Source organism: Schistocerca nitens, unplaced genomic scaffold (assembly GCF_023898315.1).
Source record: "Schistocerca nitens isolate TAMUIC-IGC-003100 unplaced genomic scaffold, iqSchNite1.1 HiC_scaffold_487, whole genome shotgun sequence".
Lineage (NCBI taxonomy): Eukaryota > Metazoa > Arthropoda > Insecta > Orthoptera > Acrididae > Schistocerca > Schistocerca nitens.
This window is the reverse complement of record NW_026046020.1, coordinates 122,822-149,635: the sequence shown is the minus strand read 5'-3', so window position 1 is coordinate 149,635 and position 26,814 is coordinate 122,822. Positions and strand designations below refer to the sequence as shown.

The window sequence follows — 26,814 nt, the reverse complement described above, 5'->3', positions numbered from 1 at the left end:
TAGTACGACACGTCCATTTAAAACGTCAACCAACACACCAACGCGCCGTACAGCAAAGGGAATAGTCGACGGCAACACAACATTTCACCCTCGCCATCATGTATGATGTGACAACAGACACCCGCAGACGGCCGTAACGGTGACAGCCAACAATCAATCAATCGCGAGGACTTTCAATTGCAGTCACGTGACTAACCGGGCAGACGGAGACAAAGAAATGAATCAGCGCCACAGACAGCACCAACACCCCTATCTATCTATCTATCTATCTATCTATCTATCTATGTGTCGACAAACAACCACGCCAGGACTCGTGCACGCATTCCACGTCACACCGGCGGCAACCAAACCCTCGCGGCCGTACCCCAGTAACCACAACCACATTCGAGACCACACCACCAGCTGCCTCGCAACCACAACCAAACCGGGTAGCTATGCCGCCCCCCTCTCACACACACACACACACACACACACACACACACACAACAATTCCGCTCTTCCCGCAAAGGCAATTTGGTGGCCCTGAAAAGGGCCGTTTTGCCGCTCTCGCAACGGAGGGAGCTTCCTTCCTTCCAAGAGCCGAAGTAACAACCTCCCCTCCTTACTTGGAGCTCGTGTACTTGGTCACCGCCTTCGTGCCCTCGCTCACGGCGTGCTTGGCCAGCTCGCCAGGCAGCAAGAGCCGCACAGCCGTCTGGATCTCGCGGGACGTGATGGTCGAGCGCTTGTTGTAGTGCGCCAGGCGAGACGCCTCGGCCGCAATGCGCTCGAAAATGTCGTTCACGAAGCTGTTCATGATGCTCATCGCCTTCGACGAGATGCCCGTGTCGGGGTGCACCTGCTTCAGCACCTTGTAGATGTAGATGGCATAGCTCTCCTTCCTCTTGCGCTTCTTCTTCTTGTCGCCCTTCGAAATGTTCTTCTGCGCCTTGCCGGCCTTCTTGGCGGCCTTCCCGCTAGTCTTGGGCGGCATCTCGAACGTACAACAACAAGCAGCAAGCGCTCCGCTCTAGTCAGCGTCTCCCCACACAGTGGCACCCGCCGCTACCGCAACACCGCACCTTTACCAGCTCGCCCTGTTGCGGCCGCCGACCAATGGGGCGCGCGCGCAACCGGCCGCCGCACCCGAGCCCATAAAGGGACCCCCACCCCGCCGCCGCCGGCACACGCACGCACTCCGCTGCTCGACTCGCTGCGGCTCGCACCGTTACGGTTACGTGTTTCACGCTTACGCCACTAGCCAAACGCCATGTCCGGACGCGGAAAGGGAGGCAAAGTCAAGGGCAAGTCAAAGTCCCGCTCAAGCAGGGCTGGGCTCCAGTTCCCGGTCGGCAGAATCCACCGCCTCCTGCGCAAGGGAAACTACGCCGAGCGCGTCGGCGCCGGGGCGCCCGTCTACCTCGCCGCCGTCATGGAGTACCTCGCGGCTGAGGTGCTCGAGCTGGCCGGAAACGCGGCCCGCGACAACAAGAAGACGCGCATCATCCCGCGCCACCTGCAGCTCGCCATCCGCAACGACGAGGAGCTCAACAAGCTCTTGTCGGGCGTCACCATCGCACAGGGTGGTGTCCTGCCCAACATCCAGGCCGTCCTGCTGCCAAAGAAGACCGAGAAGAAGGCCTAAACAGGGACCGCGGCGCTGCGCTTGCGTGCTCCCTGCACGCAAACGCAAACGCGCCTTTGCCTTGCCGGCTCGCCTCACAACAATCGGCCCTTTTCAGGGCCACCACACAAACCTACGTCCAAAGCAAAGTTTCCGTCGTCCTCGCCGCACTTTACAACAACGTCCACAGTCATTCATTCGCAGCCGGCGCCGGCGCACGTCCGCCATCTTGTCCACAGCCCGTGTGGCCGAACACACACACACATTTTTTCTGCACCCCTCCACGCACGCACAGTCGCGTTCCAAACAACGACAACGACATCAATACACCAATAATGTGATGTGATCATTGTTAATATGTTCATAATTAAAAGAGCGCGCGCGCGACACACACACAGCGCGTAACGGCCCGACGACGGACGACACGCGGGGCCGCCGCGCGCGCTCTCCAAACACACAGGCACAGCACAAACCAAACCAAACAGCTGATCCGATCGATGGTCCCGGCCCGCGCCACAAACAAACCACGCACACACCGGACTCAGCCGCGCCCTCCCGCATCCATCACACACACACGTCACGTCGAATCTCCAAACGGAACGCACGCACGCAAAGCAACAGAGGCGCACAACAACAACAAACACAGAGGCAGGCAGGCAACACAGACCCTTTCGCACTTTTCAATTTCCGAACAGTGTGGTGGCCCTGAAAAGGGCCGTTTTTCGTCTCTCCCACCAAGCACGGGCAACGGCACGGCCGCGGGAAGGCCACAGCACAGCACACCGGCTGCCTGCCTAACCGCCGAAACCGTACAGGGTGCGCCCCTGCCTCTTCAGGGCGTACACCACGTCCATGGCCGTCACAGTCTTGCGCTTGGCGTGCTCAGTGTACGTCACCGCGTCGCGGATCACGTTCTCCAGGAACACCTTCAGCACTCCGCGGGTCTCCTCGTAGATCAGACCAGAGATGCGCTTCACGCCGCCCCTGCGAGCCAGGCGGCGGATGGCGGGCTTCGTGATGCCCTGGATGTTGTCGCGCAACACCTTGCGGTGCCGCTTGGCGCCACCCTTCCCCAGCCCCTTTCCTCCCTTGCCGCGGCCTGTCATTCTTCCTCCTCCTCAAGCAAAAAAAGCACAAGCGGCAGCTCCTCACCCGGCGCTAGCGAGTCGGCTACGGTGCGCCGTGAGCGCGCGCCGCCCCCCTATATAGACTCTGGCCCGCCCTCCCCCCACCACGCGCACCGAGGGCATATAAGCGCAGCGCGGGCCCGCGCGGGCCCGTTGTCAAGGCAGCACCGGACGCTTCGCTACCGCACGCACCGCTAACCGCTATGGCCCGCACAAAGCAAACGGCCCGCAAGTCCACCGGCGGAAAGGCGCCGCGCAAACAGCTCGCCACCAAGGCGGCGAGGAAGAGCGCGCCCGCCACCGGCGGCGTCAAGAAGCCCCACCGCTACAGGCCGGGCACCGTCGCCCTGCGAGAAATCAGGCGCTACCAGAAGAGCACAGAGCTGCTCATCCGCAAGCTGCCGTTCCAGCGCCTAGTGCGCGAGATCGCCCAGGACTTCAAGACCGACCTGCGCTTCCAGAGCTCCGCAGTCATGGCCCTGCAGGAGGCCAGCGAGGCCTACCTCGTCGGCCTCTTCGAAGACACCAACCTGTGCGCAATCCACGCCAAGCGCGTCACCATCATGCCCAAGGACATCCAGCTCGCGCGCCGCATCCGCGGCGAGCGCGCCTAAACCGCTTAGCCGCGGCACGGCACCGCACGCGCGCAACACAAAAACGGCCCTTTTCAGGGCCACTAACATCTCTCCGTCGCGAGCAAAACTTTTGTCGGTCTTGCCGCCCAGCCTCTCTCTCTAGCCCCGTTAAAACAACCACCACAATTCCCACCCTCCCGTCCACAGCCGCTCTCGCCAACAATCACATTCGACGTCATCAACACCCCACCCCCTTCAGTACACACACACACACACACACACACAAACAAACAGCCGGACGACGTCACCCACGGGTGGCTGGCCGCCGCCGTCTCCGAGGCGCCACCGCGCCTTCCCAATTCCCGCCGGCCACTTCCACGTCTCAACGTCTCCCTTTCAGAGACAGAGGACACACACACACAAAAACAAGACGCGCCATCCGCAAAGCAAGCAGAGTCTCCAGAAACATGAGAAACCAACCGTCGGCCGCCGCACAAAATACAAAACACAAAACAAAAAAACGGCCACAACCGCTCCGCTACCGCGCGCCGCCGCCTACCGCCACCGGCCCCACAATCCATCCACCACGGCACGCAAACAGTACCCACAAGGGTCATACAGAAACGCCACACAAACATCAACCAACCACACACACACACACACACACACACCGGCGCATGCACGCACGGCCACCCAAACAACACAACACAACGCGCCAGGCACGACAATCAACGCCTTCCCGACGTCCTCTGATGGCCCTGAGAAGGGCCGTTTTGGGCCGCGCGCAGCCGTGCCATCGCGCGCCACTAGACGACGCGGGGGAGGGGGGTGGGGGACGACGGGGTCAAGCGCCAGCCCTTCCCCTTTCCTTTCTTTACTTTACTTCACTTCACTTCTTCTTCTTGGGCGACGCCTTCGCCTTAGACGGCGTCGTCGCCTTCTTCGGGCGCGGCGCCTTCGGCTTCTTCGTCGGAACCTTGGCGGCCTTCTTCGCCTTCGACGGCGACTTGGCCTTGGCCGGCTTGGCCGCAGCCGCCTTCTTCGCACCCGCGGGAGCCGCCGACGCCGCAGACGCCTTCTTGGCGGCGCCCGCCTTCCGACCGGTCGCCGCCTTCACGCCACCAGCCTTCTTTGCGCCGGCCGCACGGGCGCCCTTCTTCTCCTTGCTGGCCGGAGCGGCGCGCTTCTTCTTCGCACCGCCGGCACGGGCCTTGCCGCCCTCGGCCGCCCCGCCGCCGGCGCCGGCAAGCTTGAAAGAGCCGGACGCGCCCTTCCCCTTCGTCTGCACCAGCTCGCCAGCCACGACGGCCGACTTGAGGTACTTCTTGATAAAGGGCGCCAGCTTCTCCGCGTCCAGCTTGTAGTGCGCGGCAATGTACTTCTTGATCGCCTGCAGCGACGAGCCGCCGCGCTCCTTCAGACTCTTGATGGCGGCCGTCACCATCTCAGAGGTGCGCGGGTGCGCAGGCTTGGCGCGCGGCTTCTTCGCAGACGCCGCAGACTTGGCCTTCTTCGTCGTGCCGGTGGCGGCGGGTGCCGCAGCAGTCTCGTTCGTAGCCGCCTGATCTGCCATTATTTCGACGGACGACGCGCGTACGCACACGAGAGCGAGAGCGAGAGCGGCAGGCGGCAAGCACGGCGGCAGAGAATAGCCGCCGCGACAGGCTTTCAGGTTGTTCTGGGATACCGAAGTGCCACTGGGCTGTGCCCGTCTGACTTCAAGTTATGCGCTTGGGGATTTATGAAAATGAGGTATTGTGTTGTGTGCGTGTTTTTATCTAAATGTTTGTTCTGTGTGTGTGTATGTATTCTCTAAATGTCTTTAAATTGACGGGTGAGTGTTAATTTTGGGCGTTTGTGTTGAAAATCGGGGTGTTCGCGACCTAAATTTTGTATGAGGTTGTGGGGCGATGTTTGTGTTTTCTCATAAAGTTTGGTGGATTTCTCCTTTATGAGGGAGTATATGGTTGGGTGGCCTAAAAATTCTCTAATTTGTGTGTTTCGGACGTATCTGTCAGCGCCTGTGATGACTCGGAAGGTTTTGTTCTGCAGTCGCTGTAGTCGTGCCAGGGTGGTGTCTGACGCCATCGACCATACTTCCGATCCATACAAGATGGCCGGTAGCATGAGCTGACGCCAGAGAAGCATTTTGCAGCTTAGGGTGAGGCCGTCACCCTTTAGGAGGGGGTATAGCTGCGACAGGAGGGCGCAGCCTTTGTTCGCAGCTTTGTGAATGTGTTTTTGCCACGTAAGACGCCTGTCTATTTCGAGGCCTAAGTATGTGATACAATTACGCCAGGCTAGGTCCCGACCACCAATGGTGAGTTGTTGGTCTGGGAGTTTTAGCCTGGTCGTAAAGTATATGGCTTGGGATTTTTCCGGGTTAACTTTAATCTTCCAGATGTTGCACCACTGTGTTATGGTATCAAGGTGCTCTTGCAGCTTGCGTCGGATGAATGCAAGGTTACGACAGCTCCTGAAGATTGCTGTATCGTCGGCGTAGAGGGCAATCCCTCCGCCGACCTGCTTGGGTATGTCGTTTGTGTAGACTGAGTAGAGAACGGGACCCAAGACCGAACCTTGCGGTACTCCGGCCGCAATCGGTCGTGTCTGGCTCGATCTCGATCCACTTCTTACGAAGAATTGACGCTCCGCAAGAAATGAATCAATGATCTGTATTAGATGTCCTGGGCACCCTATTTGATCTAGTTTATATATTAGGCCATCGTGCCAGACGCGGTCAAATGCCTTCTCTATATCCAGGAACACTGCTCCTGTAGATTCTCTCTTTGCCCTGGCCATACAAATGTGCTCTACCAAGCGCAGGCATTGTTGGGTTGTGGAGTGTTCAGAGCGGAATCCAAACTGCTCGGGCATCAGGATGTTGTGTGCAGTAAGGAAGTGTTGAAGGGGTGAGAGGATGAGCAGCTCGAGTATTTTACTCATGCCGTTTAGTAGGGAGATAGGTCTATAGCTTTCTGGAAGGAGCAGGTTTTTATTAGGTTTGGGGAGGGTGATTACTTTTGCAGTTTTCCACACTGAGGGGAAGTAGGTGAGTTTTAGGCAAGCGTTGAAGACGCTTGCCAGAAATGTTATGGCAGGAGGTGGAAGGTGCTTTAGGAGTGGGGTGCGGATTTGGTCAGGGCCAGGAGCTTTGTGGTTTCCCTGACGCTTGATAAGTGCGCTAATTGTCGGCTCGTTTACGGGCACGAATTCTGTATTTGGGCGCGTATTTCTAATCTGAGTCACTCGTCCGACGACTAATCTTTCCTGCCTGTCACTCTCGTCATCGTCGATGACGTGAGTTCGGAATTGTGACTCTAGTGATTGTGCCATTATTTCCGCCTTGTCGTGATCTTCGTACGCTAGACCGTTCACGCCGTGGAGTGGCCTGTTTTCTCTGGTGGGGGCTTTCCGCTGCCGGGCTATCTGCCAGATCTTGCGTTTACTGCTCTCTGTTTCGGCGGTTTGTAACATCTCCTCCCAGCAGCGGCTCCTGTGCTCCTGCAGTCGGAGTTTGACCTGGTCCTCCAGCCGCCGCAGCCGGCGGCGGTCAGCTGGGTCGCGGTGACGCTGCCACAGCTTACGCAACCTGCGTTTGGCGACTATGAGGTTCCAGATGTCAGGGGGCAGGTCCCTGGCGCCAGGCTCTGTGGTGAGCCTGACGCTTGTAGCGCGAGCACAGGCGTGGAGGACGTCTGTAAAGTTGGTGATTGCTTCGTCTATTTCTTCTTTTGTTTCCATCTGTGGGATTTCCTCCACGTGCTCACCCACCAGGTATTTGTATCGGTCCCAGTTTGTTATTACTTCTGTTTTTGCCATCCTCCCGGCTTCGTCTTCGACACTGGCTATGTCCAGAACGACCGGGTTGTGGTCAGAGTTCAGCTCGTAGTGCACGGTGACTGTCGCGTCGAGAGCAAAGTTTTTCACGACAAAAATATCCAGGATATCCGGATTTTTTGTCGGGTCCACAGGGATATGCGTAGGCTCGTCGGGTGCGATGACGCTGAGGGCGGCACGCCTCTCAACAAGCCTATGCAATCTCCCACCACTTCTGTTCTCGGCGCGGCAGCCAAAGGCCGTATGTTTCGAGTTTAGGTCCCCTCCCACAATCACACGAGCGCCAGTACCCAGCAGAGCCTGAAGGTCCTGTGTCAGTATGGTGGTGCCCGGGGGGTGGTAGGCGGAGATGATGGTGTATGGAGTGTTTTGAATTTTGATTTCTATACCGGCTGCCTCGATGCTGGGTGTCTGCGGTAGGTCCACTGTGCGGAAACACCTTCTGCCTTTTACGAGAACCGCTACTCCGCCGCGCTCGCGGCCTACGCGGTCAACTCTATGAATGGAGTAATTTCTCAGCGAAAAGCGGTCCTCGGGCTTAAGGTGGGTTTCCGTCAGGCACACAACGTCGATCGCATACCGGTCTAGAAACTCCTCTAGGATGTTTTTCTGTGTTTTTACGCCATTGGCGTTAAAAGTTAAAATGCTGTACTTTCTGGATCTACGGCGATCCATTAAATACATCAAATAATGTCATTGCTCCCTCGGCGAGGGCCATGAATTTACTTAGGCCATCAGGCGCCGCCCGCACGCGCGCCATGGTGTCCCTAATTGTGTACATGATATTTGCCAGGCTGAAGCCAGCAACCAGTTGGCGCAGCTCGTCAAAGACGCCGAGCGGCGTCCCCGGCTGCTGGCCAGCAGCCGACTGAGGCGGCGCGGCAGCTGCGGGCGCCTCAGTGCGCTGGTGGCGTGGAGGGGGAGGCCAGGCGGCAGCAGCCGTCGGGGCGCGTGGTGGGGGAAGCGAGGGAAAGGCATCTCGCCCCGGCACAGTCGCTCCGCGGCCGCTGCCGGAGGCAGAGCTAGCTGCCTGCGCGTTGGCCGCAAATGTGGGCTGCTGCGCCGTAGAGGCAGAAGCGCCTCGCGGCAGAGCAGCACCGTTTGCCGACCGAGGGGGGCGGGTGGCCATCAATTGGATACGTGTGGGGCATCGGCTGTAGTTCGCCGGGTGATCGCCCCCACATAGGGCGCATTTTGCCGGGGTTGCACGGCTCTTTTTACATGTGTTTGTCAAGTGTGGGCCGGCACACTTGACGCACTTTGGAGGATGGTGGCACTGCTCTGCAGAGTGAAACAGCTGCTGGCACTGGTGGCACTGGACAGGACCTTCAGGTTGGCGATACCTCTCTACCGTAACCTTGCAGTTCATGAACAGTTCGATTTTTAAGAGCTCTCTATTCCGTTCGTCAGGGTGTAATATGACTTTGAAAGAAGCTCTCTTCCTGCGCCCCTCTCCCGGGTTGCTCGGGTCAGACGCCTTGGTCTCTTGTTTGACCTCGATGACCCTGAAGTGGCGCGCAAGGAGAAGCTCCTTTATCTCCGCGGGATCAGTGTCTCTGGGGAGACCTTTGATCACCGCCTTGTACGCGTTTTTCTCAGTGACCGGGTAAGTGTGATAGGGTATTTTCTTCTGTGTGAAATAGGCTGTGAGGAATCTGTAGTCAGGCAGGGTTGACGGTTGAAATTTTACCGAGGACCCCCTGCATGAGGTATTTAGTCCTCCTTTTAGTTGAGGGGCGACCTCCTTTATGATTTTCATCGTACCGTTTAAGATTGTGGCAAGAATTGGGGGCACCTTTTCCCGTTTCGGTCTCGATTGCGCTTGCGCGCCCGAGGTCGAAGGACGGGTAGGCGTTTCTTCGGTCGTTTCCGCTCCGTCGGTGTCAATCGGAGCGAAACTGTTTGATGTTGGTATGTTTGCGATAACAGTTTCCCCCCCTACTTCCATGTCATCACTCACAGGTTGCTCTGTTTCCTCAGCGAGCCGGCTAGGGGCCGGACGCTTAGGCGCTGGCATTACGTCCGAGTCTTGTACACGTGTTTTGGCTTTGGTAATGGCTGAAGTTTGTTGGCCGCGGGTACCCAGTGACTGGGTGCCGCAGCGGACTGGGGCTTTGGGCTTACCCAAGATGACTGTGTCAGCGGAACTTGAAGTCTGACATTGACTGCCCAGGGGCACTGGTTGTTCGTTCGTTGGCACCGTTAGGTATCCCCGAACAGTGCCAGCCCTACCATTGACTGCACGCGGGTTACCGGGTAGTACCACGGACCCTGGCGCAGGAATTTCCCTACTCTTGGAGGAGCAGGGAGGATGCCCTGCGGCAGTATCTGGATGATTCACGTCTGAGGCAGATCAGGCGACCGGTGAACTAGAAAACCACGGCCCTCGCCGCCACCGCGCTGCCAGTAGACCGGCAGCAGCTGCACGACAAAGGGACCACGTAAGCGTCGTACCACGACAAATTTGCGGCGCAATCGCTAAGCGTGCGCACCCACACACGACAATTTTGCTTGCGTTGTGCACGCACAACGCACACGACAAAGTTTGCTATGCTACGGCAAGCGTAGCGCTCCCAAAGGGTCTCTCAGTAGCGCGCGGCAGTATAGCGTCCGCTCACGACCGATCCACCCCCTCGAGCCGCCGCGCCGCCAGGCCCAGCCAGTGTCGCGGGCGGGCGCGGACGGCCGAGAGAGCGGCCGCCACTCTGCGCGCCGCCGCGCCGCGCCTCCCGCGCTTGCTACCGCCCAACGTCCGACAGCCTGTGCGGACCAGCCCCAAACCTGCGCCGCAACCACCCGCGCCGTTCAAACCACCGAGGATGGGGCTACACACGGCCACACCACAGTCGCCAACCAGTCGCCACGGCAGCGCCGCAAACCACGGCCAAACTGCAGCTACCGCGCGCTACAGCCTGGCTCGGCCCGCCGAGAATCGCCGCCCCCGCCCACATGCCGCCCCCACAGCCCCAGCCGACGACCCGCCACAATGGCCAAACCTTCGGCAAAACTGCCACACCGTCGCCGCGCCAGCCCGGCCAGCGCGGCCGCCGCCACAGCCACACAAGCGGAGGCGTGCGGCGATGCCGGCCGTGCAAACGCACCTCCGCCGCCCCATCGCCCTCCCACCGTTTCCCGATCGGCCCGCAGCCGTCGGGCCACCTCGCCCGCCAACATTCGCGCCCGTTTCTCACAAAAAAAAAATTGCCCGCCGCAAAGAAAACGGGCGCCGCCTGCGCAACATCGGCACCGGCCAACCGAGCGCCGCCGCCCCTCGCCGCTTACGCGAGGGGGGCTGACCGCCGTCCGCAACGACAGACACACCGCATCTGCCTTCAAGCACACACGACAGCCGACCTCCTACATTTGTACGCCGCAAGCCACCCAACGGTGTGTGGCGGAGGGCACTTTACGTGCCACTGTCATTACCACCCTTTGCCGTTCCAGTCGCGTATGTTACGCGGGAAGAACGACTGTCTGAAAGCCTCCGTGCGCGCTCGAATCTCTCTACTGTTACATTCGGGATCTCCTCGGGAGGTATATACGTACGGGGAAGCAATATGTTCGATACCTCATCCGGAAACGCACCCTCTCGAGAAAAACCTGGCGAGCAAGCTACACCGCGATGCAGGGCGCCTCCCTTGCAGAGTCTGCCACTTAGCCATCTCCGTAACGCTATCACGGTTACCACATACCCCTGTGACGAAAACGTTGGATCTTTCTCTATCTTCCTCCGTCAACCCGACCTGCTACGGGTCCCACACTGGTGGGCAACACTCACGTATGGGTCGGTCGAACGCGTGTTTCTGTAAGCCACCTCCTTTGTTGATGGACTACATTTTTTTGTTTTTGCTAAGCATTCTCCCAATGCATCTCAACCTGGTACCCGCCTTACCAACAATTTACTTTTATCTGATCATCATTCCACTTCCAAATCATTCCGCACGCCTACTCCCAGATACATATTTTACAGACGTCACAGCTACCAGTGTTTGTCCCGCTATCATATAATCAATCACACAGTAAAGGATCCTTCTTTCTGTATATTCGCAATACATTACATTTGTCTATGTTAAGGGGACAGTTGCCACTCCCCCTGCACCGGGTGCCTATCCGCTGCCGATCGTCCTGCAACCTCTCTGTATACTACATACAGCATCATCCGCGAAACGACGCATGGAACGTCCGCCACTATCTACTAGGTCATTTATATGATGTGAATTGTGAAAAAGCAATGGTCCCATAACACTCCCCCGTGGCACGCCAGGGGTTACTTTAACGTCTGTAGACGTCTGTCTCTCCATCGATAACAACATGCTGTGTTCCGTCTGCTGACATCTCTTCAATCCAGCCACACAGTTGGTCTGATATTCTGTAGACTCTTACGTCGTTGATCAGGCGACGGTGCGGAGCTGTCTCGAACGCCTTCCGGACGTCAAGGACAATGGCATCCACCTGGGAGCTTTCTGGGTCTCATGGGCAAATAAAGCGAGCCGGGTCTCACACACGATCGCTGTTTCCGGAATCCATGTTGATTCCTACATAGTAGACTCTGGAGTTTCCACAAACGACATGATACTCGAGCAAACAACATGTTCTACAACACATCGACGTCAGAGATATGGGTCTATGGTTTTGCGCATCTGCTCGACGACTGGGACTACCTGTGCTCTTTTCCAATCATTTGGAACCCTCCCTTCCTCTCCAGAGACTTGCGGTACACGGCTGTTAGGAGGGGGGCAGGTTGTTTCGCGTACCCTGTGTAGGAATCGCGAATTGGTAATCCCGTCGGGTCCGGCGGACTTTCCCATTCCTCCTTGGACACTTACTTCGATGTCAGCCAGTTTCTCGTTCGTGCGAGCATTTAGAAGACGGAACTGCAGAGTGCGGTCCGTCCTCTGTGAAACAGCTTTGGAAACAGGTGCTTAGGTATTTCACCACAGCTTTACGCGTGTCATCCTCTGTTTCAATGCCATCGCCATGCCGGAGTGTCTGGATATGCTGTTTCGAGCCACTTACCGATTCAACGCAAGACCGCAACGTCCTAGCATTTTCTGTCAACGTCGGTCGGTACATAGGGTTTGTTCTACTTTCGAATTCACTGAACGCTTCACGCATAGCCCTCCTTACGCTCACTTTGACATCGTTTAGCTTCCCGTTTGTCTCGGAGGATTTTGGCTGCGTTTTAAACTTTGGGTGAAGCTCTCTTTGCTTTCGCAATAGTTTCCTAACGTTGTTGTTGTTGTAGTAGTATACCACGGTGGGTTTTTTTTCCCATCCCTCACAGTTCTACACTCGGCACGTACCTGTCTAAAAACGCATTTTTACCATTGCCTTGCACTTTCTCCATGAACACTCAACATTGTCAGTGTCGGAACAGGCATTTGCGTTTTCATCTGTCAGGTCGTCTGGAAATCTGCCTTCTATTACTCTTGCTAGCCAAACAGATACACCGTCCTCCCTGCAACGGCCTTATGATCACTGCGTCCCTGTTCTGCACATACAGAGTCGAAACACGTTCGGGTCTGTTTGTCATCAGTAGGTCCACGATGTCATCTCCACGAGTCGGTTCTCTGTTCATTTTGCTCGAGGTACTTTTCGGACAGTGCACTCAGTATAATGTCACTCGATGCTCTCTGTCCCCCAACCACCCGTCCTGAACATCATCTGAGTGTCCCAGTCTATATCGGGTACATTGAAATCTCCACCTAAGACCCTAACATGCTGAGGAAAATGTATGTGAAATGTGTTTCCAAATCCGTCTCTCCGTTGTTCTGCCACTAATGCTGCTGCGTCGGGAGGTCGGTCAAAGGAGCCAATTATTATTAAACCTAGCTCGGTTGTTGAGTGTAACCTCCACCCACAATATTTCACAGGAACCACCCACTTCTACTTCACTACAGGATCAAAACCACTACTAAACAGCGACGAACACACCACCACCGGTTGCATGCAATCGAGCCTTTCTAAAACACCGTCCGTACCTTTGTGACAATTTCGGCAGAATTTATCCCTGGCGTCAGCCAGCTTTCTGTACCTTATAACGATTGCAGAGCTTCGGTGCTTTCTCTGTCAGCGCTTGCGGTTCCGGTACTGTACCAACGCAGCTTCGACAGTTGACAAACAATACCGATTGCTGCTTGGTCCCCGCACCCGTTGAGGCTGCTGTTGCCCCCTTTCTGTACTTGCCCAAGGCCATCTAACCTAACACAAACCGCCCAGCCCACGCCACACAACCCCTGCTACCCGTGTAGCCGCTTGTTGCGTGCAGTGCTCTCCACCTACGACTATAACATGCCTTCGACATTCGCACTGTACAACACCTTAGGTTAGGGTTGGCGTCGCTTGGGTTAGGTTAGGTTACGTTGGTTGGACGTGGGTTAGGTTAAGGGTTAAAGTTAGGTTAGGCGTCAAAGTTAGGTTAAGCGTTCGGACGTGAGGCGTCAGGTGGCCGCACCTACCTTACGGCCGGACATCTTAGGTTAGGCTAAGGGCGCCGAGGTCACGTTACGTTCACCTTCGGGCGCCACACGTAGCTGTCACAGGTAGGTCGTAGTTCGGTCGGTCGGTCGGTCGGTCGGTCGGTCGGTCGGTCGTCGGCAAGCCGCAAAAAAACTACAGACGACGTCGACAAAACCGCCGCAAGACCGAGCAGGAGGCAGATATATACCGAGCGCCAAAGAGACCGACCACACACACACACACACACACACAACAAAAAAAAAACAAAAACAAAAACACACAAAAAACACCACCCACCGGCCAAACGGGCACCACAAAACCCACAAAGCCGAGCACCACACGTCGCGACCAGAGGCAACCCCGCAACCGCAACGGCGCTTTCCGCACCGGGCCGGATGCACGTACGACAACACCGCTACCCGTACACAAGGCCTCCCATTGCACACAGCCGCTCTGTGTTCAACATCATCAATGGCGCGCCCGCGGCTCGTCGCGGTCGCAGCCATGACGCCGCCGCCACTTTTGCACCAACACATTCACGCACCGCAAAACAGCTCGCCGACCCACCGACACAGCACAGCCGACAAACAAAAACAACCGCGGCGGCGGCAACAAAACAAACAACTCGCACCAAGCGTCCGACAGAAAACAAACGGACAAGCACAGGCCTCTGCTAACGACCACGACACAGCGGCACGCTGCTCCTTTCCCGCCACTCTCGATTCACAGCGCACGCGACCCCGTCGACGACGACGACGACGACGACAACGACACGCGACGGGCTCGCTTCCCGCAACCTACACCTTTCCGCCACCGCCACTACGCACGGCTCCACCCGACGCCCGTCGCAACGGCACTACTGCACGCACTATCACCCGCCGCCGCCGCCTCTCCCCCCCTTCCCGTACACAACAACACAGCCAAAAAACACACTCACGACCCAAACATGACAACATGATGGCACGTGCATCGGCGCACACCCCCAACCAGTCACCGTCGACACAACCACACGCAAGGCACGGAAACCGGCGTCCTTCCACGTTGCCATCAAAGCAGCACAAACAACCACAGGAGGAACCACCAACAACAGCCGGCCGGCCGGCAACCACCAAACGCACATTCCCGCTCGCCACCACACACCTCTCGGCAGCCGTTTCGCAAAGACAAGACATGACGCGACATCATCGCATCACGGGCGACGCACGCACACCGACCCACTTTCCCCGCCCGTCTCTCTCTCTCTTTTTCTTCCGACGCCTTCGGCCGAGCACACACGTACGTGGCACAACGCCCAACACAGTCACACACAGTCGACAGGCGCACGCCCAGGCACGCAACGACGCAGCGCAGCAAAGGCGCCCGCGACACATACCTCCTCTCCCGTCTCGCCGCCGACCGCCAGCCAGCCACTCGCAATGTGCACTGGCCAACCGGACACACGTCCACCGCGCCGCCTCCGACCACCCGCCAGGGGGCGCTCACGTCCGCGACAACAGCGCGGCCCGCCGCCGGGCGGGCCCAGCCCGGCCCAGGCGGCGCGCGCTGCTCTGCACTCGGCGCGCCGCGCCCCACATCCTGCTGCAGACCGGGCTCGTCTCTCTGTACGCGTCTGCGTCTGCCCGCATCTCATCTTCCTGCGCATCGACACAACGAGGCCACGTGAGCAAACCCCCGTCACAACGCCACATCACGCACTGCCTTGTCGACCGCCTAAATGCACTCACCCACCAGCCATCCGCTTCGTCCTCTTCTTGCTTACTCGTTGTTCGTCGTCGTTGCTGCTGCACCAGCAGCAGCGGCGGCGGCGGCGGCAGCGCACACAGCCCCAGCCGGCCGCATCCGAGGGGGCCCCGCCGCCAGCGTCGCCTCCTTGGGCACAGGTGCGGTGCTGTGGCCGCCCATCCAACCGCATTTGCTGGCCGTCCCAGCCGCCAGGCAGGCGTTCCCACTGCCGCGCACCGCCTCTGCTGCAGAAGACGAACAAACGAAACGTACAAACATACACGCGCCCGAAGCGTGGCCACACACGGACGGGACCGACAGGCTCCAAGGCGACCAAACGATGGAAACACAAACACAAAAACAAAAGACACGCGAGCGAGCGGGCGAGCACGCAAGCAGTCGCCTCGCCTCTGTCCTCCCGCCCCCGCCCTTCTCCCCACCACATGCCCACAAACACCACCGCCTGCCCGCATCTCCACATTCGCCCCCTCCATTTGTTCCCTTGCGTTCGTTCGTTCCTTCCTTCCATGTGTCTGCGTGCGCGGCGCCTCTCCAACATCCGCCGTCCGTCCCGTTTTCGCCGTACCACACGCCACCGTCGGCGCCGCCTCGCCTCGCCTCCTCCCAGGCCACCACCGCCGCCGCCCCTGTCCGCCCCGCACACCACCATACACCGCTGCTTGTCCTGGCCGTTGCCACCAAAGGCGCCAGCCGCAAACCGCGCCAAACGCCGCAGCGCGCGTGCGTCCTTCCTTCCTTCCTTCCTTCCTTGCTTGCTTGCTTGCTTGCTTCTCCGTGCCGACGCTGCCTCTATTCCCGCACTGCGCGTACCGGAGTGACACGCGCACCCCCCTCGCGAACGCACGACTCATTGTCCTTGTTGTTTCTCCTCTTTCTTACGTCTTTGTTTCTTGTTTTTTTTTTTTGTTTTGTTTTTGTTTTTTCTTTTTCCTCCCACCGCCGCATGTGACACAATGGCCTCCCTCCCCCTTTCGTTCGTTGTCGCCGCTTTGTTTCTCTTTCCCATTGGTGCACGTCCGACGCGCTCCATTTCCACCACACCACGGCCATCGGCCTCCTCAACGGGCAGGCGCAGTGTGCCATTCTCCGGCGCCCAAGCACACCGCGCGGCTCGCTCTCCTCGCCCCCACGCCACGCCACGCCACGCCACGCCACGCCACGCCACGCCACGCCACGCAGCACAAATGCTGCCGTCTCGCAACACGACACACGGTGCGCACACCCCCGACCGCGCGGCTCTTAAAAGGCATGGCACCGGCGACATGCGCCGCCCCGGCCCGCACCCGTCGTCTCACGTTCACTGCCGGCCGCGTCTGCGGCTACAACCGCACCACAACAACGGTCCCCTCCCGGCAACACATTTGTTGCACAAACACAACCGCCGAGCGCAGCGCGAGCCACCCACACGCGCCCTCCCCGTCTTTAAAGCCTCCGCGTCTCCTTTCTCCTTTCGCGCCCCCTCCCATCTCCCGAATATGCCAGCAGCGGTGCCACTACCGCGAAACGGACACGCCTTCCGGGCCACATGCAAGGGCACGCCCACCACCAACTACTGCCATATTCGCGGACGCAGTTAGGCAACACGCAACGCACTCTCTCTCCACCTACTTTCACTCTCTCTCTCTCTCTCGTCCCTTCTCTTTAAAACACACAAACCAACCAACCAACCACGGCTAACACACTTTTTCGCGACACCTTTGACTGCCGTGACGGCAGCTATCGACCTTCTAAACACACACACACACACCCACCCACCCCTACATACACACCCTTCGCTACACCGGACAACAACAGCGTACACAACAGGAGGGCACACGAAACGGCAGGCAAGGGCAAGGCATTCTCATAGATTCCTCCTCCGAGCCATGTCGGCGAACGCTTTTTTTTTCATCCGGGAAGGCAATGCAATTCAGCCGTCGCCACGGCCGACACTTGCAGCCGCGCCGTAAACGCCTCTCAGTGCGGCTGCAATGCACGGGAACGTTCCGCTGCTATAGACAGCGCCTCTCCGTTTTTCCCTGCTTCGTTTTCCGGTGATTGCTTCTCCATTTTGTTTGTTTGTTTTATTACTTTCCGTTCCCCTCCTCCACCATTGTTTCCGTCCCCAACAGTTTTGCTCATTCCACACGTTCTGCCCAGACACGACACTCGACCGATCAAAGGTCAGCCTTTCGTCACCGTTCGCGGCGCCGACGGTGCCACAGTGCGACTGGTGTTCACACCGACACGTTGCCATGACGCCGGTGTATCGCGCCGATATTGACAGTTACTCAGAGCCGCCGGATCGGATCACATCACCGACACACCTGCCATTTCACACCGGGGGACACAGACCAACGAAACGCGTGTACGCCCATAGCCTCACGCTTACTGTACTCAACCGAACACACGTGCACCTTGAATGACGTGCGTGCGCACAACAGTCCAATCAATCATCAGTCAAACTGCAAGAAACGGCTATCATCACAAATCAAGGGCAACCGTGCGTGTCGCCTACCCCACCCGCCCGTACATTTCTTGGCGACATCGTAATGGATATGCATGATAGTACGACACGTCCATTTAAAACGTCAACCAACACACCAACGCGCCGTACAGCAAAGGGAATAGTCGACGGCAACACAACATTTCACCCTCGCCATCATGTATGATGTGACAACAGACACCCGCAGACGGCCGTAACGGTGACAGCCAACAATCAATCAATCGCGAGGACTTTCAATTGCAGTCACGTGACTAACCGGGCAGACGGAGACAAAGAAATGAATCAGCGCCACAGACAGCACCAACACCTCCTATCTATCTATCTATCTATCTATCTATCTATCTATGTGTCGACAAACAACCACGCCAGGACTCGTGCACGCATTCCACGTCACACCGGCGGCAACCAAACCCTCGCGGCCGTACCCCAGTAACCACAACCACATTCGAGACCACACCACCAGCTGCCTCGCAACCACAACCAAACCGGGTAGCTATGCCGCCCCCCTCTCACACACACACACACACACACACACACAAACAATTCCGCTCTTCCCGCAAAGGCAATTTGGTGGCCCTGAAAAGGGCCGTTTTGCCGCTCTCGCAACGGAGGGAGCTTCCTTCCTTCCAAGAGCCGAAGTAACAACCTCCCCTCCTTACTTGGAGCTCGTGTACTTGGTCACCGCCTTCGTGCCCTCGCTCACGGCGTGCTTGGCCAGCTCGCCAGGCAGCAAGAGCCGCACAGCCGTCTGGATCTCGCGGGACGTGATGGTCGAGCGCTTGTTGTAGTGCGCCAGGCGAGACGCCTCGGCCGCAATGCGCTCGAAAATGTCGTTCACGAAGCTGTTCATGATGCTCATCGCCTTCGACGAGATGCCCGTGTCGGGGTGCACCTGCTTCAGCACCTTGTAGATGTAGATGGCATAGCTCTCCTTCCTCTTGCGCTTCTTCTTCTTGTCGCCCTTCGAAATGTTCTTCTGCGCCTTGCCGGCCTTCTTGGCGGCCTTCCCGCTAGTCTTGGGCGGCATCTCGAACGTACAACAACAAGCAGCAAGCGCTCCGCTCTAGTCAGCGTCTCCCCACACAGTGGCACCCGCCGCTACCGCAACACCGCACCTTTACCAGCTCGCCCTGTTGCGGCCGCCGACCAATGGGGCGCGCGCGCAACCGGCCGCCGCACCCGAGCCCATAAAGGGACCCCCACCCCGCCGCCGCCGACCCACCTAAAGCCGGGAATAAAAGCGACAGTTCCCAACTACGTTACCTACCGTAAAGACAGGCCAACCCAAGGCGGAGGAGTGGCCATATATGTAAAAAGAGGGATCCCCCACCACCAGGTATTCTTACCAGCTACCAACAAAATCGAAGCAGTAGCGGTGGAAGTAACCACTGCCACTGGACCCCTAACAATTGTCGCAGTCTACCGACCCCCACATGACCAGATAGATGAGGGAGACATAGCTGCTCTAGGGCAAATTGAAGGCAAACTCATAATAGGGGGAGACTTCAATGCCAAACATCCTGACTGGAATTCTAGAGTAACCTCCAGAGCAGGCGCCAAACTGCAACAACTAGCGCGCACCCACCACTTCGAAACATGGGGTCCAGTCGAGCCCACACATTTTCCAAAAAATGGAGCCAGGCCCGACGTGTTAGACATAGCTCTCACTAGGAGGATCGCAGGGTTTGTGGCCGCAAGGACAATCAACAGAATGTCCTCCGACCACAACCCAGTGATTCTGGAGGTCGATGTGGGAGAATGGGTAGCACTCCCACGGTACCAGACGTCGTACAAACGTACAGACTGGGAGCGATACCAAGAAACTGTCGCCTCTGATATCGCTCGCGCTCCGCCACCTACTGCGGAAACAGTAGAACAAGCGCTACAAGACCTAACAGGCACCATCTTGCAGGCAGCGGAAGAAGCCACCCCTCCACAAAGGGATGGCCCTCCGCCGCAAATACAGCTCCCGGAACACTTGCTAGCTCAAATTCGACACAAGAACAGAGTGGCAAAAGAGTGGAAGATCACCAGAAACCAGGCCACCAGGAGGCTGCTCAATCGTCTACAGAGAGAACTAAAGGTAGCGCTCAATGAGCACAGAAACCAGCAATGGCAAAACCGCCTCACAGCTCTCAAAGTAGACGACCATACACTATGGCAAGCGACCAAACAGTTTACAAAACGACGCGCTAGGATGCCGCCACTGCATGGCGAGCGTGGACTGGTCTACAGCCATGCTGGAAAGGCCAACGCCCTCGCCGACTCCTTCGAGAAGCAGTTTCAAACGGCAGAACCCCAGGATGAAGAGCATGAAGAGGTAGTTAGTCGTCAACTGGCTGTCTTCCTCAATGCTGAGGAGGACCCAGAGGACGAACCCACACTTTTTGCCCCCGAGGACGTGGCAAGAGTAATCAGGTCCCTACCTACAAAAAAGGCGCCAGGGCACGATAGTGTCACAAACCAGCTAGTCAAAAAACTCCCACCCACAGCGATCACACACCTCGCGAACGTCCTCAACGAGATTACTCGTTCCCGTATTTTCCCAGCTTGCTGGAAACATGCGGAAGTGGTCGCGATACACAAACCAGGGAAAGACCCTCTATTCCCGCAGCACTACAGGCCGATTAGCCTCTTGCCAACTCTCAGCAAGATCTATGAGCGCCTCCTGCTAAGACCCATACAAGAACATATTACCAGAGAGCAAATTCTGCCGGATTTCCAATTCGGATTCCGGCAGAACCACTCTGCCCCACAACAGGTCATGAGAGTGGTTGAAGCAGCCACGGAGGGCTTCAACCACAGAGGCTACTGCGGGATAGTGCTACTAGACGTAGCCAAAGCCTTTGATTCAGTATGGCATAGAGGGCTACTCTACAAGTTGTACACACAAGGGTTTCCTGGGAGTATAGTTCAGCTGATCAAGAGCTATCTCACCAATAGGACTTTCTCCGTCAAAGTAGAAACTGCCACCTCCACCAGAAGGCGTATTCGTGCGGGGGTGCCACAGGGATCGGTCCTGGGGCCCGTATTGTACAGTCTGTACACTGCGGACACTCCAACGGCCCCCCTGGTGCATACTGCGCAGTACGCTGACGATACAGCCTTCTACACGAGAAACGCGAACAAGGACCTGGTCATTCGTAGGCTACAAAGGGTTTTAGATGACACAGAAACCTGGGCCCGTCGCTGGCGCATCACCATCAACTCGGAGAAGACACAGGCAATGCTGATTACCCGCAGGCTCGGAAGGCGCGTACCTCCTCAACGTCCCCCCCTCCACCTTCACCTAAATGGAACCCAACTCCCCTGGCGCAGAACCGCCAAGTACCTTGGTGTAACCCTGGACTCTCGACTTACGTGGAAACCCCACATAGACGAGGTCCACAGGAAGGTCTGCGCCAGAATGTCCATCCTATACCCTATCCTGAACACAACCAGCTCCCTTCCTTGCCCAGTAGCAGTAAATGTATACCAGGCCCTGATCCGGCCGGTAATGGAGTATGCGTGCCCTGTCTGGGGATACGCGGCAAAGCAGCACCTGGACAAACTCCAGAGGCTGCAGAACCGCGCCCTCAGAAGGGCATTGCACCTACCTCTCGGATTCCCTACAGACGACTTGCACGCCGCAGCCGAAATCCCACTCCTGAGAGAGCGTTTCCAGGATCTGGCAAGGGCCTTCTATGAGGGTTCTTCCAGATCCGGAAATGCACTCATCCACTCCCTAGGTCGGTATGACATGTCCCGCGATAAGCATAAGCGCCCTATGACGATCTTCGACGACTAAGTCGAAGAGAAAAATCCCAATATCCATTCCCAAATCCTGCTCCTACCCAAACCACTACAATTATCTCGCCAAACCTCAGGCAAGTACCAGACTCACACAGAACAAACATCACATTTCATAGACACCAAAAAAAATACAGAAATAATCATACACACAAGTACACAGGGGAGTAAAAGCCGAAAGGCTACAAACTCCCCCTCACACTTCTCCAAAGAGGAGAAAGTATTAGATGTAAGCAGCAGCGCCGCCGCCGGCACACGCACGCACTCCGCTGCTCGACTCGCTGCGGCTCGCACCGTTACGGTTACGTGTTTCACGCTTACGCCACTAGCCAAACGCCATGTCCGGACGCGGAAAGGGAGGCAAAGTCAAGGGCAAGTCAAAGTCCCGCTCAAGCAGGGCTGGGCTCCAGTTCCCGGTCGGCAGAATCCACCGCCTCCTGCGCAAGGGAAACTACGCCGAGCGCGTCGGCGCCGGGGCGCCCGTCTACCTCGCCGCCGTCATGGAGTACCTCGCGGCTGAGGTGCTCGAGCTGGCCGGAAACGCGGCCCGCGACAACAAGAAGACGCGCATCATCCCGCGCCACCTGCAGCTCGCCATCCGCAACGACGAGGAGCTCAACAAGCTCTTGTCGGGCGTCACCATCGCACAGGGTGGTGTCCTGCCCAACATCCAGGCCGTCCTGCTGCCAAAGAAGACCGAGAAGAAGGCCTAAACAGGGACCGCGGCGCTGCGCTTGCGTGCTCCCTGCACGCAAACGCAAACGCGCCTTTGCCTTGCCGGCTCGCCTCACAACAATCGGCCCTTTTCAGGGCCACCACACAAACCTACGTCCAAAGCAAAGTTTCCGTCGTCCTCGCCGCACTTTACAACAACGTCCACAGTCATTCATTCGCAGCCGGCGCCGGCGCACGTCCGCCATCTTGTCCACAGCCCGTGTGGCCGAACACACACACACATTTTTTCTGCACCCCTCCACGCACGCACAGTCGCGTTCCAAACAACGACAACGACATCAATACACCAATAATGTGATGTGATCATTGTTAATATGTTCATAATTAAAAGAGCGCGCGCGACACACACACAGCGCGTAACGGCCCGACGACGGACGACACGCGGGGCCGCCGCGCGCGCTCTCCAAACACACAGGCACAGCACAAACCAAACCAAACAGCTGATCCGATCGATGGTCCCGGCCCGCGCCACAAACAAACCACGCACACACCGGACTCAGCCGCGCCCTCCCGCATCCATCACACACACACGTCACGTCGAATCTCCAAACGGAACGCACGCACGCAAAGCAACAGAGGCGCACAACAACAACAAACACAGAGGCAGGCAGGCAACACAGACCCTTTCGCACTTTTCAATTTCCGAACAGTGTGGTGGCCCTGAAAAGGGCCGTTTTTCGTCTCTCCCACCAAGCACGGGCAACGGCACGGCCGCGGGAAGGCCACAGCACAGCACACCGGCTGCCTGCCTAACCGCCGAAACCGTACAGGGTGCGCCCCTGCCTCTTCAGGGCGTACACCACGTCCATGGCCGTCACAGTCTTGCGCTTGGCGTGCTCAGTGTACGTCACCGCGTCGCGGATCACGTTCTCCAGGAACACCTTCAGCACTCCGCGGGTCTCCTCGTAGATCAGACCAGAGATGCGCTTCACGCCGCCCCTGCGAGCCAGGCGGCGGATGGCGGGCTTCGTGATGCCCTGGATGTTGTCGCGCAACACCTTGCGGTGCCGCTTGGCGCCACCCTTCCCCAGCCCCTTTCCTCCCTTGCCGCGGCCTGTCATTCTTCCTCCTCCTCAAGCAAAAAAAGCACAAGCGGCAGCTCCTCACCCGGCGCTAGCGAGTCGGCTACGGTGCGCCGTGAGCGCGCGCCGCCCCCCTATATAGACTCTGGCCCGCCCTCCCCCCACCACGCGCACCGAGGGCATATAAGCGCAGCGCGGGCCCGCGCGGGCCCGTTGTCAAGGCAGCACCGGACGCTTCGCTACCGCACGCACCGCTAACCGCTATGGCCCGCACAAAGCAAACGGCCCGCAAGTCCACCGGCGGAAAGGCGCCGCGCAAACAGCTCGCCACCAAGGCGGCGAGGAAGAGCGCGCCCGCCACCGGCGGCGTCAAGAAGCCCCACCGCTACAGGCCGGGCACCGTCGCCCTGCGAGAAATCAGGCGCTACCAGAAGAGCACAGAGCTGCTCATCCGCAAGCTGCCGTTCCAGCGCCTAGTGCGCGAGATCGCCCAGGACTTCAAGACCGACCTGCGCTTCCAGAGCTCCGCAGTCATGGCCCTGCAGGAGGCCAGCGAGGCCTACCTCGTCGGCCTCTTCGAAGACACCAACCTGTGCGCAATCCACGCCAAGCGCGTCACCATCATGCCCAAGGACATCCAGCTCGCGCGCCGCATCCGCGGCGAGCGCGCCTAAACCGCTTAGCCGCGGCACGGCACCGCACGCGCGCAACACAAAAACGGCCCTTTTCAGGGCCACTAACATCTCTCCGTCGCGAGCAAAACTTTTGTCGGTCTTGCCGCCCAGCCTCTCTCTCTAGCCCCGTTAAAACAACCACCACAATTCCCACCCTCCCGTCCACAGCCGCTCTCGCCAACAATCACATTCGACGTCATCAACACCCCACCCCCTTCAGTACACACACACACACACACACACACAAACAAACAGCCGGACGACGTCACCCACGGGTGGCTGGCCGCCGCCGTCTCCGAGGCGCCACCGCGCCTTCCCAATTCCCGCCGGCCACTTCCACGTCTCAACGTCTCCCTTTCAGAGACAGAGGACACACACACACAAAAACAAGACGCGCCATCCGCAAAGCAAGCAGAGTCTCCAGAAACATGAGAAACCAACCGTCGGCCGCCGCACAAAATACAAAACACAAAACAAAAAAACGGCCACAACCGCTCCGCTACCGCGCGCCGCCGCCTACCGCCACTGGCCCCACAATCCATCCACCACGGCACGCAAACAGTACCCACAAGGGTCATACAGAAACGCCACACAAACATCAACCAACCACACACACACACACACACACACACCGGCGCATGCACGCACGGCCACCCAAACACAACACAACGCGCCAGGCACGACAATCAACGCCTTCCCGACGTCCTCTGATGGCCCTGAGAAGGGCCGTTTTGGGCCGCGCGCAGCCGTGCCATCGCGCGCCACTAGACGACGCGGGGGAGGGGGGTGGGGGACGACGGGGTCAAGCGCCAGCCCTTCCCCTTTCCTTTCTTTACTTTACTTCACTTCACTTCTTCTTCTTGGGCGACGCCTTCGCCTTAGACGGCGTCGTCGCCTTCTTCGGGCGCGGCGCCTTCGGCTTCTTCGTCGGAACCTTGGCGGCCTTCTTCGCCTTCGACGGCGACTTGGCCTTGGCCGGCTTGGCCGCAGCCGCCTTCTTCGCACCCGCGGGAGCCGCCGACGCCGCAGACGCCTTCTTGGCGGCGCCCGCCTTCCGACCGGTCGCCGCCTTCACGCCACCAGCCTTCTTTGCGCCGGCCGCACGGGCGCCCTTCTTCTCCTTGCTGGCCGGAGCGGCGCGCTTCTTCTTCGCACCGCCGGCACGGGCCTTGCCGCCCTCGGCCGCCCCGCCGCCGGCGCCGGCAAGCTTGAAAGAGCCGGACGCGCCCTTCCCCTTCGTCTGCACCAGCTCGCCAGCCACGACGGCCGACTTGAGGTACTTCTTGATAAAGGGCGCCAGCTTCTCCGCGTCCAGCTTGTAGTGCGCGGCAATGTACTTCTTGATCGCCTGCAGCGACGAGCCGCCGCGCTCCTTCAGACTCTTGATGGCGGCCGTCACCATCTCAGAGGTGCGCGGGTGCGCAGGCTTGGCGCGCGGCTTCTTCGCAGACGCCGCAGACTTGGCCTTCTTCGTCGTGCCGGTGGCGGCGGGTGCCGCAGCAGTCTCGTTCGTAGCCGCCTGATCTGCCATTATTTCGACGGACGACGCGCGTACGCACACGAGAGCGAGAGCGAGAGCGGCAGGCGGCAAGCACGGCGGCAGAGAATAGCCGCCGCGCCGCCAGGCCCAGCCAGTGTCGCGGGCGGGCGCGGACGGCCGAGAGAGCGGCCGCCACTCTGCGCGCCGCCGCGCCGCGCCTCCCGCGCTTGCTACCGCCCAACGTCCGACAGCCTGTGCGGACCAGCCCCAAACCTGCGCCGCAACCACCCGCGCCGTTCAAACCACCGAGGATGGGGCTACACACGGCCACACCACAGTCGCCAACCAGTCGCCACGGCAGCGCCGCAAACCACGGCCAAACTGCAGCTACCGCGCGCTACAGCCTGGCTCGGCCCGCCGAGAATCGCCGCCCCCGCCCACATGCCGCCCCCACAGCCCCAGCCGACGACCCGCCACAATGGCCAAACCTTCGGCAAAACTGCCACACCGTCGCCGCGCCAGCCCGGCCAGCGCGGCCGCCGCCACAGCCACACAAGCGGAGGCGTGCGGCGATGCCGGCCGTGCAAACGCACCTCCGCCGCCCCATCGCCCTCCCACCGTTTCCCGATCGGCCCGCAGCCGTCGGGCCACCTCGCCCGCCAACATTCGCGCCCGTTTCTCACAAAATTGCCCGCCGCAAAGAAAACGGGCGCCGCCTGCGCAACATCGGCACCGGCCAACCGAGCGCCGCCGCCCCTCGCCGCTTACGCGAGGGGGGCTGACCGCCGTCCGCAACGACAGACACACCGCATCTGCCTTCAAGCACACACGACAGCCGACCTCCTACATTTGTACGCCGCAAGCCACCCAACGGTGTGTGGCGGAGGGCACTTTACGTGCCACTGTCATTACCACCCTTTGCCGTTCCAGTCGCGTATGTTACGCGGGAAGAACGACTGTCTGAAAGCCTCCGTGCGCGCTCGAATCTCTCTACTGTTACATTCGGGATCTCCTCGGGAGGTATATACGTACGGGGAAGCAATATGTTCGATACCTCATCCGGAAACGCACCCTCTCGAGAAAAACCTGGCGAGCAAGCTACACCGCGATGCAGGGCGCCTCCCTTGCAGAGTCTGCCACTTAGCCATCTCCGTAACGCTATCACGGTTACCACATACCCCTGTGACGAAAACGTTGGATCTTTCTCTATCTTCCTCCGTCAACCCGACCTGCTACGGGTCCCACACTGGTGGGCAACACTCACGTATGGGTCGGTCGAACG

At 58.8% G+C, this 26,814-nt stretch overlaps 1 protein-coding gene across 1 annotated transcript in view; it reads right to left on the bottom strand.

The window, feature by feature from the left end:
- The window catches only part of LOC126232405 (loricrin-like), a 96,404-nt gene that overhangs the window by 32,812 nt on the left and 36,778 nt on the right, over positions 1–26,814 (bottom strand). The window contains exon 5 of the mRNA XM_049942668.1: positions 15,426–15,571. Coding sequence (XP_049798625.1) covers positions 15,426–15,571 — 146 coding nt within the window. The remainder of the gene's footprint in view (positions 1–15,425; positions 15,572–26,814) is intronic.